This window comes from Phalacrocorax aristotelis, chromosome 14 (genome assembly GCF_949628215.1).
Source record: "Phalacrocorax aristotelis chromosome 14, bGulAri2.1, whole genome shotgun sequence".
Classification (NCBI taxonomy): Eukaryota; Metazoa; Chordata; class Aves; order Suliformes; family Phalacrocoracidae; genus Phalacrocorax; species Phalacrocorax aristotelis.
Genome location: NC_134289.1, coordinates 15,647,979 through 15,666,279, shown reverse-complemented (window position 1 = coordinate 15,666,279; position 18,301 = coordinate 15,647,979). Strand labels below are relative to the sequence as shown.

The 18,301-nt window shown below is 41.5% G+C and overlaps 1 protein-coding gene across 2 annotated transcripts in view; it reads left to right on the top strand.

The window, feature by feature from the left end:
* Positions 1-17,627, top strand: part of LRMDA (leucine rich melanocyte differentiation associated) — a 676,631-nt gene extending 659,004 nt beyond the window's left edge. For both annotated transcript variants that reach the window (XM_075109328.1, XM_075109327.1), the window contains one exon: positions 15,419-17,627. In XM_075109328.1, coding sequence (XP_074965429.1) covers positions 15,419-15,559 — 141 coding nt within the window. In that variant the 3' untranslated portion in view covers positions 15,560-17,627. The remainder of the gene's footprint in view (positions 1-15,418) is intronic.
* The last annotated feature ends 674 nt before the right edge of the window (positions 17,628-18,301 follow it).

Genomic DNA, 18,301 nt, shown 5'->3' with positions numbered 1-18,301 from the left:
AACTGCTCAAAAGCAGTAAGCTTCAGTGGCTTGGGAAGTAAAACAGCAGGTATCTACAGCAAAACGTTAACAAGATTGCAGCAGACAGAGGTGGTACTAGTAGAAAATTGGAGGTAAAGAGTGGGTGACATTAGATTGATTCTCTCTGTCAGATGGAAAACTCTCTTTTCGGTAACTGTTCACAACAAAATATGAAGTCCTCTGTAAACGGGTACGTTGAGAGTGCAAGGTACCACTATCCAGCACACTACTCCCACAGCAGAAGAAATAATAAGTTATTTTCTTGGTCAACCCATTATACCATTTGACTAAATTACTCCAGGTTAGATTTTTACAAGAAGAAGCTTGAATTTCAGGCAAAGAAATCCCTTTTACTGTGGTTTCTGAATATTTGAAATCTGTAGAGAGGCTGCTGCTATGTATTACAGGCTTAATGGATAAAATACCAAAATAACAATAATAAAAACATCTGCTGTAAAATATTTCTTTTAAAGCAAAAAGCAGAAATATGTGAGAACTCCATGACCTCACATTTGAAGTGAGGTTCAGCTTAACTGGGAGAAAGTGTCTAAGGATGTATAAAAAATAGTCAACAGACAGAATTATTAGCGATTAAACATGGCTTTTTGAGAGCACTTTTCTTTCAGTTCGAAGTTATGTGGGTGTACCTACGTACCGAAGTACAGCAACCTCCCACAACTGCCTTGAAGATTTACCAGCCCAGACACACAAATCTACCTGCTCACCCTTTGCCTTAATAAGTGTCGATGAAAAAAAATTTAATAGTGTGTTTTATCTGTCCATCAGAAAATTTGCCTCCGATTCTCCTGGCTGGGTAACGTTTTGCAAGGCTGATCTGTACCGTACGTTTGCGTACCTGTCCGCGTGTCAGTTTTTCCTGCGTAGCGCCAGTGTAACAGATACACGGGATGTCTGTCGTCTAGTCAAAATCTTTAGTCATACAAAACTATTAATCTAAGATTAAATTTATAGAAGTGAAAAAGAAGATAGCCAGCCATGATTCGGGGAAGTACCTGTTTCTTTACCGTGTTCGTTTGGAATTCCTCAGGAGTACGAATGGGATGTTAAAGGGTGAAAGCAGTTTGAGAACTCTTGAGTTGCGGCCTTTGAACTGGGACCTGCAGCCCTGACAGCTATTAAAAAATGAAAAAACTTTTGGTTCTGTTTTTGTATAATGAGCATATGACAAAAAGGGGCTTACTTCTACATTATCCTGCAGGTGTAACTCTGCTGTCTGTCAGTGTATGCTGTATTTTATTTTGATGAAGAGAGAACATTAGGGAGGGGGGAAAAAAAAAATCTCTTCATCAAAAAGCTTACAGGAAAGAAGACAGTCTCAAGACAATGTCATGTATTGCTGGTTATTTGTGATGGTTAAAAGAATTATCTGAAAACAAAGGAGTCTTTCACAATGAATCTAAAACACAAAAGCTTTAATAACATTTACATCTGTGTATCATCCATGTCTCCAAACGCAAGTCATGAATAACACATAAACTAGAGCATATAGGGAACAGAAGTGCTAGCACATCATTTAAAATCCAACACACCCCATCGTCAGTGGAATCAAATACACAGCAGGAATGGTTCCAGTTGATAGACACACAATGAAGTCATTGAAAATGAAAACATATTAATTATGTTCCTAAAGGTTAAGATAGTAATGGCTGAATTTTCTAATCCTGGGATAATATTAATGCCCCAAATCCACGCAGGAAAAGTGTGTAGCATTTTGAAAATTGTGCAAAATTTAGTTTTGAATTCGCTTATTTGTGTCTCACCCACAGCTGACTCCGCGGCACGGGGGTACCAGGGAGAAGAGCAGGAAGTGCAAGACAAAGACAAAACCAGGGAGAATTATCAACAGAAAAATGGTGTTCTTGGTCCAAACAAGCCACTTGCACTACATGAGCTAATTGTAAGAATAGACTATTTCTAAACTGCAGCTGTTATGTGCTTAAGCAAACCCTGCTGGGAGAACTGCTTTGTAGAACACCTCTGCTAGCACAGACACAGAGAGAGCCCTTTAATAGAGGAATTCAAAGTGCAGTGTTTAAGGGAAGCATTTTCAGCTCCCAAATTTTCCTGAGCCTGTTACAGGATGTGCTCCTACCTTGTCATCCTGACATAGGTTTTCCGTAAATGTTTTCTATTTTCATTATCTTTTTGCCTATGCTAAATCAAAACAACGGCGGCCGAAGGCTGTGTGCGCGTGTTGGGAAGTGAGTAAGGGGGGCTGTGGGGGAATGCTCAGGTTGTGTGATAGAAAATGATAGGTGTCAAAAAAAAAAAACCACAAAACACCCAGCTTGGTCATCATCGTTTTCTTTGTATGACAACCTTTTTTTTGTCTGTCCCTGGGGACTAGTAAGATCACTTGTATGGTGGTCAATTTTAGATGTGCTCTTTCTCTACTCTTCTCTTTTCTTCTGCCTCCCCTGGATCCTCATCGGTGCACCTCTGGCACAAGACTGTTGCACCTGGGTTCCTAACTGTGTTAACTCCATCGTGCTGCCGTGCTGAGCGCCCCTCGTCCTTAACATCTTTATGCCAACACCCAAACTCTCCCAGCAGCAAGGGGTTAATCGTCTGCTTTCAATGCGCTTTAAAATTCTCAGCTCTTGGGGATGATGTTTCCATGAGGGTTGAATGTAATTACGAAATAATACAGGCGCTCTGTCGTATTTTTGGTGAGCGATACTGAAGTCCTTGCTGTTGTTGCTTCGTGTGTTTATACTGGGGCTCTTCTTTCAGTGTACTTGATGCAAGGTATTTGCAAATTTTAGCCTTTGGGCTTTAAATGTTGTGCTGCTTCTTCTGTTCCTTATTCACTACAGATTATGTATAATTGATGACCTGCATTTACAGACATGGGTGGTATACAGATGTAAATGTTATTATAGCTTTTATATTTTATGTTCTCTCTGAAAGATCATTTTGTCTTTGAATAATACTCCTGTTCAGATTTTGGGGGGTTTATCTCTAAAAGAGAATATGAAATGGATATTGCACATCGTATATTTCTTAAAAGTAATTTGGAATTTTAGGGTATGGGATTGGTGGTGACTGATACACTGCCTGGATGAGATATATCCCTTTGAAAATAACAGCGCCAGTACATGCCTGCATCTGTCTAACCTCATAATTCACTTTCACATTGGGTTATGGATGTCTGCATTCAGTGAGTCTATCTTCCCTTTAGGTATTATTTCAGCCCTTTGAGATAATAAGGAAAGTTTAATTGCGTTGTTAATTGATTTTTTGCACAACATTATTACCTTGATTGATTGCAGAGTTGATGAAAATGTTAGACACAGGCAGTGTAAAGTATCAGCCCAGTAAGGAGTGGGAGCCTTGTGGAGAATAGATAACCTTGATGTTAAGAGCTATATCCTTCAGATATGTCTTCCCTTGACATATTGATGGCCCTTGAAAAGGGAAAAGCTGATTGTATGCAGAATGTAATCATTAAACCCACTTCAGCTGGCTGTTGATTAATTTGTTTTTTCCTGAAGGATCTAGTTAAAGAGAAGGCCTCACTAGTATCAACAGCAGCCATTTTCCAAGCTTCAGATTATTCTTAACCCTCTCCTAGAAGAAAGAAAAATGATACTGTCTTGGTTTAGACAGGCAAATTGTCTGAAAACATTCAGTCCAACTGCAATTTGGGGATTATAACACTCACTTTATCCCGTTAACTACTGCTTCCTCTATGACCTCTCCTCCCCTTGCCTTCAGTATTCAGCTTCGCCACAGCCACAGCTAGCAGAAAGTCACGTCTGATGTTTTCTGAGTAAGGCCAGCGTCTGTTCTCGGCAGAGATGCCAACAGGGATGTCAAGCTTGTTTTTTGCCCAAAGACTGAAATACTTCAGTAGCAAAGAGCTGCTTCCCAGGAGCCTCTCTGAAAGGACCAGAGGGTTCACTGCACACATGTAAGTGGTTAAGCTTTCCTTGTCCCTGAAAAGATCTTTCTGATATAATTTTTTTTGTTATTGCTTTTGAGGTCTTCAGTAGGGCAGTTGTGCTGTGCATCACTTCTGTTGCAGAGCACAAAGGGTGCTGTGGAAATCGGCGTGCCCGGTACTCCCTCCTTCAGGACAGGGGCTGTTGGGTGGTGCCCCGGGGCTTAAGAGCGGGAGCCGTGCACCCTGCTGCTGGGTGCACTTAGCCAAACAGTGACTGCGTGTGGCCGGCTTTCCCACTGTGAATTCATGTGATGGTCTCATCGCGGATGACCTGCTACCTTCAGAGCTCTTCCTGTTTTAATGGCACCCGCCCTGAGCAGAGGCGAAGAGCATTACCTGTAAGAACCATTGCCAGATGGCCTTCCTTGGCCAAAAAACGTTCTCTGGATTGAGGGGCAGCTTCTGTCTTAGGCATTTCTTCCATTTGTATCAGCAAATGACCCAAGACATCTAAAACATTTATGCAGCCTTAACCAAGCACTTGAATGCCTTGGAAACAGGCCGTGGTGGAGATTTTATCCTTCAGTTAACCATTTAAAGGATATTTGGTGAAGTCGTGGTAGGTAGCAGGGTATTGCTTCCTGTTTAGCTTGGTAGTCTCAAAGACAGTCGCTGTTAATTTGTGCTCGTGAGTGATACGGCGATCAGCGTTGCTTGATTGTTTGGCCAGATGTGTTTTATTAGGTCCAATGTGCACATTTGCCAGTTGGCTCCTTTTTAATATGGGGACATGTTAACTTACGACATAGTCAAGTCTGACAAATTTGAACCAGCCAAATAAGTGAGTAATATTTCAAGCTGTCAAAGCGGGTGAATACTGATTAACTGACACACTCCAAAAGCTCTCACCAATATCCATGCTCCAGTGGAAAACGTTTACTAAGCATAATACTTGTTAGAAAGTCTTCGGTGCTTTGACTAAACTTTAATGACTCTGACCCTAATGGAGGGGTTTTAATGTGCCTCTCTCGAGCTATTTCTTAGCCCCCTATCGTTTATCTTTAGCAAAAGCTTCCATAGAGGCTAAAAGTTCACTTGTAAACTATGTTCTGCTGTCCACCGTGATTTAACCTTCAGCCTCCCTCTCATTAGCATGTTTTTTAGAAGGCGGCTGAGGAAGGGCGAAAAGAGTGTTGAGGGTAGGAAACAATGCTAATGTTTTGGCATGCGGTACTGGAGGCAGGCAGCGTTTGGGAGCTAGACCGTGGCCGGTAAGTATTTAGCAATAGCAGATGGTGTTACAGCAATACAGCACAGAACAAAATTCTGCTAAGAGGAGAGCCCGGCCTTAGTCCAGAGAACTACATATTTGCTGAGCACTTCGGATGGTTGGATCCAGATGCGTTTCTGGTTTCATTCGGTGCTCTAGAGCAGCAGCTATGGAAGAGAGAAAGGAGCTCACCAGTTGTGTGGGGTCCGGATGTGTCTTGCAAAGTGCCAAATGCCATCAGCTTCCACTGGAAATTAAGGGAATCCAGGGCCTTGTAGAGTCAGCTTCTTAAAAAACGCTGGTTTTTGTATTAGGAAGAATCATAGCAATCCTATCATTAGCAATTAGTTAAATGTTGCCTTTGTTTCTGTGGAAGGGCTTATGGAAAGGAGCAAGTAATGGCATGCAAAGAAGGTTCCCTTAACTGTATCATAATGTGACAGCAGCACTATTTCATTATGCTCTTTAATTTTATTTGAGAGACTTTCTTTCCCAGCTTTAAAAATAAAAAGCAACTTGTCTTTATTTCAGATGACTCTCTTGAGAAATTTCAAACCAATTGAGCCAGACTGAATTTTGTATGGCTTTTTTTTTTCCCTAATGTGAACTCCTCCAGCAGGAACACATTTGAGATCCAAAAGCAAGTTTTACTCATGAGATGAGCCAAATTTATGTCTAAACTCTCCAGAAGGGCCCTGCTGCTCAAATTTTTTTCACAGAAGAATTTGTAATTTTATTGGAATGCTTGCAGACTTTCCGAACAATTATTCCAAAAGTTTGCTTTCTGCCCCATAAATCATGGTACATTTGTTTAATTCTATCACAGTTACTAAAAGAGCTTACTTTCCTCTTTTTTCCCCCTCTTGCATTTTACTGCTAATGCAATCTGTGCGCGGTTAAAGTTTGTGAAGTACAATATAATTATACTTTCTTTCTGTTTTCTTAATGACCCTGTCATTCTTTATGGTTTAACTCCATTGCTGATTAATGTAAGTATTATTAGTAGAACATAGTCCGAAGTGTAGAGCAGCCTACAGAAATGCCATTTTTGCATACGTTAGCCAAATTAACTGAAAACTTTCTAGGTTAATATGGTGAGCGAACACCAAACAGCTGAACTCTAATATATGGTAGGGATGGGATTTTACAACCGCCTTTTCCTCCACTATTCTGAATGTATTGACAGTGTCCCTTGCATCACTTCAGCGATCATACTGTTGCATTATCAAAAGCAATAGGTTGTTCAAAACAGTGCTGGCATTTATATCGTGACTGTGAGAAGAGCGAGTGCCACCCCAGCTGCAGGGGAAGGCGGTCACCTCCCCCCCCCACCCCGTGCAACATTTTTGAGCCTTTTGTTCAGACCAGCGACATCCTTTTGTAGCCATCTGTATACACAAACTGATGCTCGCTGGGATTAGCCCACCAGAAGTCAGGCTGCCGGGCGAAAGGCTGGAAGCGGAGGTTGTATAAATATAGGCTTTGATCGTGACAGAACAAGAAATTGGCTGCAAAACTAACAAACAGCATTGCTTTAATTGTCGTATCGGAATATTTCGTTTGCTGGCGTGGTCCGTTTTTTAGACAAATGCATGCTGCCCTCTAGTGCTGATGCTCTCGGGTTGAAGCTGCCTGGCGGGAGGGGAGCGGGCAGACGGGTCTGTTTTGGCGGGGAGTGGCTTTTTGGGTAGTAAAATCGCTGCTCCGGTTTGGGGTGTTTGGTTATTAGTAGCAAGCAAGTAAACCCTTGTGACATCGGTTTAGAGATGAAGGGTGTTTAATAGATGTAACCTGGCTTGCATCGGGGATTTACAGTAATTCGTTCTGCTTTTACTCTACTACTTTTATTTAGACCATATATGAGAGAATAAGCTTATGAAGCAGTGTTAAACTGTGAACCCATACTTCCTTTCCTCCACCTCCTTCAAGGGTATTCAATATATCCAAATTTAAGCATCAGTTCACCCAAATTTAAGCATCAGTTCACCCCTAATACCTGGCATGCCGATGCTTTCTGTGCACTTGGGTTTCTTTGACTGCAGTGCCTAGCTCACTAGACAATTTGTTACTCAGTATTTTTTAAAAATCTGCTCTAAAATTTCAACAGATTCAACAGGAAATATTTAATCAGAAAGCGTTAATTCCACCCATGGCATTACTTGAGAGTGCAAAAATGGTGAAGATGCACTGAAGAGACAAAAGCATTTGGGTTTATTTGTTTGTTTTGTACTTTTTGCTTCATTTTCACTAGAGACAGACATCCACACACCCCCCCAACGTATTTCTCTGATGATGGTTACAATAAGCATGGAAAGATTCCAAAGAAATCCCAAGTGTGGGACCTTAAATTGTAACAATGATACCCAGAGGAGTATGGAACTGGTTAATCATTTAAAGTATTATGCCCTAAATGCTCCTATTTTAGCCAACAGTAGAGAATCTGTACACAGCACATGCTCAGATCAAAGCTGATCATGTCAATGTCATTCAAGGAGGGAGAGATACCCTCCTTTCCCCCTTCTCTCCCCCCTACCCTTTTTTTTAAACAAAGTATGACATCTGAGGAACAGTGTGTTGATTGTTCCACTGCCAGGATACGCATAATGGAAACATTAGCTCCAAGATAACTTTTAATCTGTCAGCCTAATGGCTCCTTAATGTGTAGAGGGCTTTAAATGTATGTCAGCCAGGGCTGTATAAAGTAATATAGTTTGTGGCCTGAATGGATCTAGATGACTCCGCACCATGACACAATATGGTTTATTATTAAGTATCAGCTCATCAGCTTATTCCCACGGACTTGGACAAGCTTCTCAATTTTCCAGTAACAGATTATGTGAGAAAAAGCTTGCAGCGCATTTTTTTTTCTTTCCTCTTTTTTCTTTTACCTTTTTTTTTCTTCTTCCACGCCGCCCCCCCCAAATTACAAGTTTCATCTCCAGCTGCATTGGGAGCCCTGAAGTGTATTTACAGCAGGCTGCACTTTATCACACATCAGCTTGACTGCTAGTTTACACTGAACATTTATGCAGCTCCCTTGGCCCAGGATGCAAACTTCACATCTTTGTATTCCTATCACCTTCGTTGCAAATTTTTCCAACATCCTCTCCCTGTTGACTGCTTTCCTTCCCCTCCCCTACTCTCACTTCCCCACGTACTCCCCCCTTCCCCCCCCCCCCCCCCCCCCCCTTACAAACAGGCCAGTGAGACTTGACATGTCACAGTACTTGTCTGTGCAGGATACTTGCAATAAGTCAGTGTCTTAGTTGGCCTGCGCTGATTCCTCTCAGCTGTAGCTTAGGTGTATAGCTCCAGCGCCATTGCTGTAGGCTGGATACAGATCGGGTTTTGTGCCTTTCTGTAATGTCTTTGTCTGAAAGACCATTTTGTGCCCCATGCTGTTGGGTGTCCAGAGGAAAATATTATTGCTTTTTGGTGCCCCTGCGCTGGGAGCAGAGCAAGAGGCAGCTCACCTCCCCTGAGTGTGACGGGTACCTTCCTTCAGTGCTGTTACCCATGGACGGGGGGGAGAGTCAGGATCAGCAGTGTGCTTCAGTAGGAGGAATGTCCTCCTCCTCCAGGAAACCTGCAGCGGGCTACACCCCTTAACCCTTGAGGACTTCTCTGGGAGTATTTGGGGACAAGACTGCGAGAATTGTGGCTGTGGTACGGAAATGCTGCTTTAGCCGCAGTGAGCTCTGTCCTCAGCCTTCTCAGGCACAACCTCATCCCTCTCCGCACAGATAGTTTTGGAGGAATTAAGCATTATTTTTGCTTACGTTTGGCGTTTCTATCCTCTTAAAAATTAATTAGTTTATAACGTAAGTTAATATTTGTGCATGTGTTACTTAAGCACTTGTGAGTATTTTATTATACTGTTTTAGGGAATTTTGGTTTGGGTTTGGTTTATTGCTATGCTATTTCAGGTCTTTATGAGCTAACCCTTCTACAGCATTTGGCTGTAGCACAACCAGAGCCATTCACGTCCTTATCTGTTGTACGCTCCTCTTTCTGTTGCTCCCTCTGCTCTGATTTAAGGGGTCTAGATCCTGCGTCCTGCCTGCAGGATGGCGTTCTGGGAACCGCGGTTGCAACAAACAGGCGTAGCTGTGGGAGTCGGAGATCCCATCGCCTTAGCAAGGACAGCTGCAACTCCTCCGTTCTTTTCCTCTGTCTCACTGTGGTTTTTGAGCTCGAGCTTCTCCATGCTGCCGGTGGATGGTTTGCTGGGCAGGGTGCACGCCTGGGTGGCCCTCTCCGAGTTACATACTTGGCTGCTTTTGGGAGGACGTAGTGACCCCGGTGGTGCATTGCACCCTTCCTTATCTTCCAAGCGATCTCAGATTCCCGTGTCGGAGGATTTGTAGGCTGGATCATGTTCAGTAGAAACAATTGCTCTGCTCCACCAGAAGTCAACATGAAGTACAAAGAGTCTGCCTAAAATCCCCTCCCTTCTCATCCTGTAAGTTTATAGTTATAAATTTTTTATTAAATTTGGCCCATTTTAAGAGCGTGGACCAACAACATAATTCAACAAGTGTTCTTTTCTGCTTTTGGCTCCAGCAGGTCTCCAAAAGTAAAGGATTTCTCATTTCTAATTGTTCAAACCATTGTTCTTGTTTATAAATTTATATTTCCACATAAAAACCTATGAAGGCCCTACTCTAAATAAATAAATATCTGCAAGGTAAAGCAGAGGAATGAATCTTAGAAGACTGAGTGACTTGGACAAACTCTCAATATTTTTGGAAGAAAAAAAACCCTTTTTTTCCAGTATTCTTTTTTTTTTGCTTTTTTAGTATTTTTAAAGTATCTCCTTGATGATACAGCCACAAGACTCAGTAGAACTAAAAGCGTATTACTTGGGTCCAAGTAAACTTTCTGTTTATTTCTTTTTTTCCTGTCACTGTTAGATATTTAGCACCTTTGCTCTCCTCCCCTCCCACCCCTCCCCAGGTCCCCACTCTTGTGTGCTGTGAGGCTTTGTGAGGATCTGTGCTCCCCAAATTTTGACCTGATCTGACTGAATGTCCAGCTGAAGTTTTTGGGGTTTGGGTTTGGTTTTGTTGTTTTCTGTTGTGATTTTTTTTTGTTTGGGTGGGTTTGTTTGTAATGATTCATTGAGGCTTACAAAGCAAATAATTCAAAGGAACACATTTGGAAATATTTTTATACTTTTTACAGCAGTCAGTTGTTTTAATATTCTTAATGAGGAATATAAAATAGATTGCCAGGTGTGAGGTATACTCCAATTAGATGGAGTGATTATTTTTTTACTAAAATTACTTGAGAGTATATATAACTTAATTCTTCTGATTTAGTACTAAAAAATAACCTACGTGCTACTGAAGGTGAGAGGATTAGGCTCCTAAATTCTTGAAAATCTCTAGTACTTCATTTCTCATAGAAAGTCAAAGTGGAATTGAAAATAACAAGCTGTCAACTAGACGACTAGATAAAGTTGTTAGAATTTCGATGAAGATAAAAACAAAATGAAAAATCACTAAACCCCTGTACAAAAGGACTTTTTGTTTCAAACCAGCTTTACTTATCCATTAGATGAAAAGGATTTCAAGAGTTTTAAATTAATTCAACCGATGGAGGCATTTTGCCTAAATCGGTAGCATTGTAGACTTGAAACTGTTTGCAGATAGGTATTAATTCTCCCCTAAATGTTGTAGGTAGGGAATTATTTTCCTTTAAAGGAAGTTTATATTAATATTTGAGGGGAATTTTGCAACTTCTGTTCATTAATTGTAGAAAATGCCCGAGTGCCTATGAAAAAAATTATAATGGTATTGATATTTCATCCGGAAGGGTCTCAAAACAATTTACAGATCGGCAGTATAACCACACTGAAATGCACCCAGCTTCTTGGTGGAACATGGCAGCTGTTTAATAGCCCATAGCAAAACTCTACAACAGCAGGTTGTGGAGAAAGAGATGAATATGGATCAAATACAAATTGGCAGTGGAGGATTTAGGTACTGAACTCAAATTAAAGTCAGGCAAGGTAGAAATCCACTAGAATATTGAGTCTGTGTACTTTATCTGGCCACAGTTCCTGGTATGAGGACCTGTGGGTCCTCATGTGAAAGGCAGGCAGGGGACTGTATGCTGAAATGTAATCCCTGATGTATAGCATAGACCGATGTGTTTGACAAACAAATTTAATTGTGAATACTTTGCTGTTTGCACTTGCAGAGGGGCTTATTAAAAACATTTGATGTTAAAATGGGTGCCTGAGGGGGATCTTGGGCAGATGTGGCAATAGATTTTGATGGGGGTGGCAAAAGTTTTGGCTTGACTACCCTAGTTTTAGTAATTACTTTTTAAAGAAAACAGAATACTACTGGAGAAGGTTGTGTTGCTAACAGCCGCCCCAGCTGTGATGGCTGGGAGGTGTTTTTTTTAATAGACATAGAGCATTTATTTGCTAGGGATAAAAAGCAAACTAAGAAAGGCAAGAAGATGCTACCAGATGACAATTCCCTCTGTCACCATCGGCCTGAGCTGAATTTCGACCTGTGACTGAGGCTGTACGATCTATAGTATGTCCCATTGCAACTTCTTTTTACAGTTTTCCATATAATACATAAGGATCTGCAAACTTTTTTTTTGCTCTGGGGGGGCGTATGCAGGTCCAACTGCACCATAGCTCTCTGCAACACATGCCCGATTTAAAAGGAGCAAGCATGACTTGAACTATTTTTCATGTGCTTTAGTATGCATGTATGTACTTATTTATTTATTTGGATAATTGGGTTTTCCCTCAGCTAAGGAAAAGCTGGTGTTGCTGACAATACAATGTGTTTGTGAAAAAAGACTGATACCACAACACATGCAAGGAACTGCAAGGCCATTACTTACCCAGCATAATTAGAACATCCATTCCGAAGGGGGAAAACATTTAAAAGATAAAGAGTGAATTTAAAAATGATTCTTCCCAATGCATTTTTTTCATAATTATAGTTTTAACAGCTTGTGGTGATGGTAGAAGCAGCTACTTAAGAAAAATTAGAAGCCTCATTCGGGGAAGATGATCCCTCAAGAGACCTTGTGTTGTCATTTCTTAAGAACCGCGAGCAGAAACCTCATTCAGGATGCCGTGTGTTGTTTTGATGTATAGGGGGTATACTTAGCTGCTTATGGCCAATGCTGGATATTTTAATTAAAAAAACACCGCAACAGCCACAGATGTATTGTTTCCCCCTTATTCCTCCCCTTGTCTGTGTGCAAAGACACTAGCGTACTCCTGCCTCTGGACTGCAAGGAACAAATACCACAGCAGATAGGCAGGAGGGAAGCTGGAGGTTTCCTAAAGTCATGCGTGACATGTCTTAGCATCAAAATTCTCATTGCAGCACACAAGCCTTTTGTACGTCTCCGAGTTTTCTGCAGTCGCCAAAGGAAGGTGGGAAAAGTAGAGAGAAAACAAAACAACAACCAGTCGCTGCATTTAATTTATGAGGAAGATTATTGTTTTACAAATAACCTTCGTGATAAATAAAGTCTCATGGCAACATTTTCGACCGTGCTTTTATCAAGACTCTCTGAGCGGTGTGTGTAATATGCCTGGCAATCGGATCACAGCTGTGTGCCTGGGTAGGGAATCTCAGCGGAGACAACACTTCCTTAATTTAAACAATTGTAGGCTGCAGGAGTTCAAAAATTTCAGCTGACTTTAACTGTCACTAGCCCAAGCACCTTTATCCCCAGGCGAGCAGCAGCAGCTGGATTTCATTTCCTGCTGCCAGACTGTCCGACATCTTTGCTGAACATCCCGGGAACTGAGCGTCTTTACTTTAAGGATTTTATTCAAGGTGACAGCTCCTCACACTTTAGCGTTCAGATCACCTCAAGTAGCTGAGATATCAGTGAAAATGAGAGCACTTCTCCAGCAAACTCCAAATTTAGATTGACTGAGGTTATCCTTAGGCCTCTAGGCCCAGCCTCCACGACAGCACAGGCCTGCCAGTAACTTTAAAACTACAGTGGAGTTTGTAATGATGTCTGGGGAGAAATATTCTGCTGGAGCAGCGGAGGATACTATAAGCGATAGGAAATGATGTCAGATTTAGTTAGGGCTGGAGACAGTGTTGGAATATACTTGGCATAATATGGCACCGGTATCTCTGTCAGCATCTCTGTTTTCTGTCACTGCACACAATCGCGGGCCTGTCTGTAGTCCTGACAGTGTCTTTTCAGATCAGGTTATTGCCAACTCGGAGACCGGCTCGGCGCAGCACCATACAGCCCCCTTTGTTTGAAGTCTGCCCTTTTGTCATTAATGCACTTGATGTCTATTTAAATCTGACTGTGAATGCAGTATCTGTTTTCCTGTCAAGAGATCATTGACAATATTAATACCTCATGTCCTTGCCTCATTTTCTAAGCGCTGACACCTAGCTACAGTCTCCAGCATTCATCAAACAGCACTCTCTCACCAGCATCTCTATAAACAGTCTTGCTTCCAGTCCTCAAGAAATGCGGCAGACCTCAAACAAGACTTTTATCAATGCCAGTGAAAAGGGAGTCTGAAGAATGCCATTAATAAACTGTTCGTATCCTTTACGTTTAGAGCTCTAAATGGCCTTGTTACCAGCCTAATGCCTGCTGCAGTTTGACTTGGAATATCATCTGTTTAGGCAGAGGGGAAAAAAAACCCTTGCTTTTCATTAGATTCTTGTTTAGGAATGACAGTATCATCCCTGGAATGTGGAAACTGCTCCACTAGTGAAATTATTGAAATTGAAGTTATTGAAGAAAGCTCTGTGGAGGAGGGAAAGGGGATCAGGCACTGCACCATACAGTCCCCATTTGTGTTATCCTGAAGAGGAATGTGTTTTTCACAACAAATGACAGGCCTATCAATATTTTTTTTTCTCCATAGGAATGTGTTGCTATCCTGATGTCTTAGAAGGAAAGAAGAGCATGGGTTAACATTAATCTTGCACAGACCATGCCTTCCAAGGCTTTAGTTGTTTATCTGACACACATTATCCTGGAAAAATAGATGCAGAATATAAAAGCTTGCATCTTTAATTCATACTGCAGGTGGGCACAGTATTTGCTATGTGAGTCCTGGAGAGCTAGAACAGCAACGAGTGAGGCTCTGCTCCCCCATCATCACCCTTTGTGTAAGGCAGTGTTTGTTTCCTTTGGGCGAGGGTATGTTTGCCCTTATGGGGCTGAGCTCCATACTTCGGTGATTGCTGTGGGAAGACACTCCCAAGGTAGAGGAGACTCTTTCACCTTCCTTTTGTGTGTTGGAGACGACTTTAATTTGACTATATGTGCTTGGGGGCACAAAGAACAAGTCTGCTAGTAAAATTTAGCATCTTGGAGGATGTTCACAGGTGGGATGTGACTGTGAACTTAGGCTTTCACATACCACTTAGTACCACCAGAGGGGATGCTTTTGAATAAGGTAGTGAGATCTGCAGGTACATGTGTCTCACCCGCAGCGGTTAAGGCTTCCTCGGGCGTCTTGCCGCCTGTACCCACTGAGAATAATGCACCTTGTCTCCCAAAAGCATGTTGCTTGGAGAGCTACTTTGGAAGTGCTTTTACTAAATGTTTATTTGTATGTCTGGGAAAAACGCTGGAGTCTGGAGGGCTGGCGGTTCGGAAGTCCTAAGTTCTAGCCTACGTCTGTCGATGGCTTGCTGTGGATTTCAGCCGGTCACCTCGGTCTCTCCCGCTGCGAAGCAGGGATGGCTTTTGGTGCTTGCAGGATGACTTTGTGAAGGTCTGAAAGGCTTTTCCTGGATCCACCTTAAACTGTAGCTATTTGCTGCTTTTCTTCGTTTTGGTTTAAATCATCAGGAACACGCTGTAAACGTGTAGCAGGGAGATTACAGAGAGTGCAAGGTGTAACTTCAACGTAGACTTTCTGGTTTTCAAAAGCAGGAGAAGATGTACTGTGATTTTAAAATGCAGTGTATGATGTTTCAGTGTTATTTCATTCCATTTTTGAAGACACTTGTGGATATATGTTTAACAGAATAGGTCGAGCAGGTATTTGAACACTTGCTTCCCCAGTGATTCAAAACTGCCGATTGAAATGGTAATACTGAATATTTCAAATGCACGAACTTTCTTTTGTGGGAAAAGGGAAAACTGTTCCCTCCCCTCCTTCAAATTTCCCTAGTTATGTGCTTTATTTGTGTATTATGCCACTGCTGTCCTAATTGTCATTAATTTCCTTTTTATTGTAGGCATCTTGGGAAAATGCCGCTACATTTACTATGGAAAACATTCCGAGGGCAACAGATTCATCCGAGATGACCAGCTATAAAACGCAGCGTTGTTTCGGGCCTCTTCAGTCCCTCCACATAAGAAGCACAAATTGCATCTGAATTTTGAGCATGTAACTAAAGTCCTCTAGTGCCTTCTGCTGACTTTGCCAAGCCTGTCAAGATCATCCTTCTATCTTAGTCTGAGTAGTCACATAGAGATTGACATGATTGCCTTTAAGCAGGTCCCATCCACCAGTGTGACAGACAGCTGCAGCCGAGCACCCGGCCTGACAGGAGGAGCACCGTGATGGATTGCCTGGTCCAATTGCTGCTCGCAGGAGAGCAGGGGTCACACCTGGGGCTGCAGTGAGCATGCTCCATTGGTCGGCACCTTAGCAAAAGCAGCGCGGTTATCTCCCGCGTGCCTGTTGAGCGAAAGTGGCTGGCGATATCAAAGTGTTTATAAAAGAGAGAGGCTATAATTTCAGATGAAAAAGCCCTTATCTGTTCATATTTTTTTCCCTGTGAATTAAGTGCTTGTGTTTCTATCATCTCATACGTGCTTATACAAATCCTTTCACGGTGGGATTTTTCTGTTTGGTCTCATCCCTCCCCTCCCAAATGAGCCTAGGTGGATTATTTTTTTCTTTCAACAGGGAAAAAAAAAATATATATCCTGAAAGTATTTCAGCCATGCAAAGTACTATCAATTTATACATTTATAAAAGGAAAAGGATCTTAGCAATTTTGCAGACAAACAAAATTTGCTCATTCTTAAATTACATCTAACTTTGACCTTCAGAAAAGGGACCGTTTTTGAACGCTGTAGAATTGTGGCACTGTATATACTTGGAAGAAGCCCTCACCTGTGATATTGACAGTGTGTATTATTCGTGTTTTACTGCACAAGATATTTTTAACTTGTATGGAGGTTACATTTAGAATTACATGCTTAAATTTGAAAAGAAAAAAGTGCTTAGAAAGAGTGATATAAAATAAAATTGCCACCAGATGGATATGATTAGTCAGAGGGGAAAAAAGTCAACAAAAGTAAACGATGGAATTAACGTAACTAACAGCTTTACGAATATGTTCTAGAGAAGAGTTCTGATTAATCTCTTTTGACATCTACGTAAGAAAGGCTGTTGTCAAATTTTCGGTGGAAGAAATAAAAATACATGGCATATTTCCTGCTTTGCTGATAAATAGGTTGGACATACTTAGAATCATGAAGTCGTTACTGTGGGGGGAAAAAAAAAATTCCCAGTGCTTCGTACATATATTGTGTTGAGCGCTACTGGATGCAGTGGGATTGGCGAGGGAATATGCAAACATTCTGACCTCTGGGCTGCTCCAGACCCATGCATATTGGTCCCAGTCCAGCTGTCTGGCTGTTCTTGGCTTGTTTGAAGTTACTTGGTGGTCTTTATTCACTTTCCTGGTTGAAAAGAATGTCATTTTTTGGAAGTTGCCTACTTTTGGGGGGCTGTTAGCAGCGAGTGGTGCAGGTGGAAGTGAACTGGATGTTGAAGCCAAGTGTGAAATCAGGTTTGACCGATGAAAAAGAATGAGACGCTGGTGGGGTGACAGAAGAAGGCTTGCTGCTGCTGACCATTTAGGCCTTACTCAGTAAATGGAAGCCTTCACTCACTCTGAAAGTCGATAATAAATCTTTAACGGATACTTAAAATTAGTGATGAATGTAGAACGATCCAGTTCACACCACCTGCGGCTCAGATTGAGCTCTGAGCTGTTTGCCATACAAATTGCTGTCTGGAAAGCGCATTTTGGCCACTTGTAACGCCTCTGCTAATGTCATACGTGGCTACGAATGAAATGCCAATTCGCATTAGAAGTCCTAGCAGATATGAGATAAAGGAAAACTGCATGCCTCTTTTTTTCTTTTCCTTTTTTCTTTTTTTTTTAAATCAAAAATAGCATTAGAAATCTTTAGGGCACTGGTCATCTCTCTGGGTTACCAAAATAACAGCAATCCTAGTTGTTCCTATCATGTTGTCTGTCTCGAAGCCTCCACATGTTTTGTCCATGGCACGTTACAAGCAGCAGGGTTCTGAGTAGGGGTGTTTAGAATAACCTAATGTCACTTTCAGTCCGGTTGCATATATTTTTGTGTCTTTACAAAAGGCTTTAACCCTGCCTCAAACAATAAAGAGCACTTGCAAACTGACCGCGTGATTTTTCCATCTTTATTTTGCTTGTTTACTTTTCCTAATGTCAAAACCATTTGTATCATTTTCAGGAGTGTTGTTTTTTCCCAGCAAAGCTTTGGAGGCAAGAATATTTTTGGAATGAGATGTGGTCAAAGTCTCTTCCATTTCGGGTTTTGTTTTCACTTGGGGGATTATATACCTATAGTGAAATGTGGTAACGCCCTAATTAACATTTGCTCAAAGGGAATTCACGCTAAATGTCACTGATTCTGGAAAATCAAAAGGAAAATCTATGAATAATTATTTTGTATTTCTAACACGTATTAGGATATTATTTGAAAACAAGCATGGATATTTATTACTGTTTATGCTGACAGAATTGTTCTTTAATGCGTGGAGCATTTTATTTCCAGATGTCTTCTGCTGAAGTTCTCTTTGAAGAGATGGCAAACCTGGAGCTGCTATCTATGCTTCATTCTTGCCTCAGTGGGGACTGCGCCTGAATTCCTTAGCTGAGCTGAGTATCATTTAGGATGAAGGATGATTGGTAAAGTAATCTAAGAGCAGATTCTGCCCGCTCTCCTTTACTCCCCCTTCTCCATACATGGCACATCTTTCCTTCTCAAGATTAACTAGGCTATTAAAAATAATACATTTGCCTGCAAAGCTATATGGTTTTTAGAATGTGTAT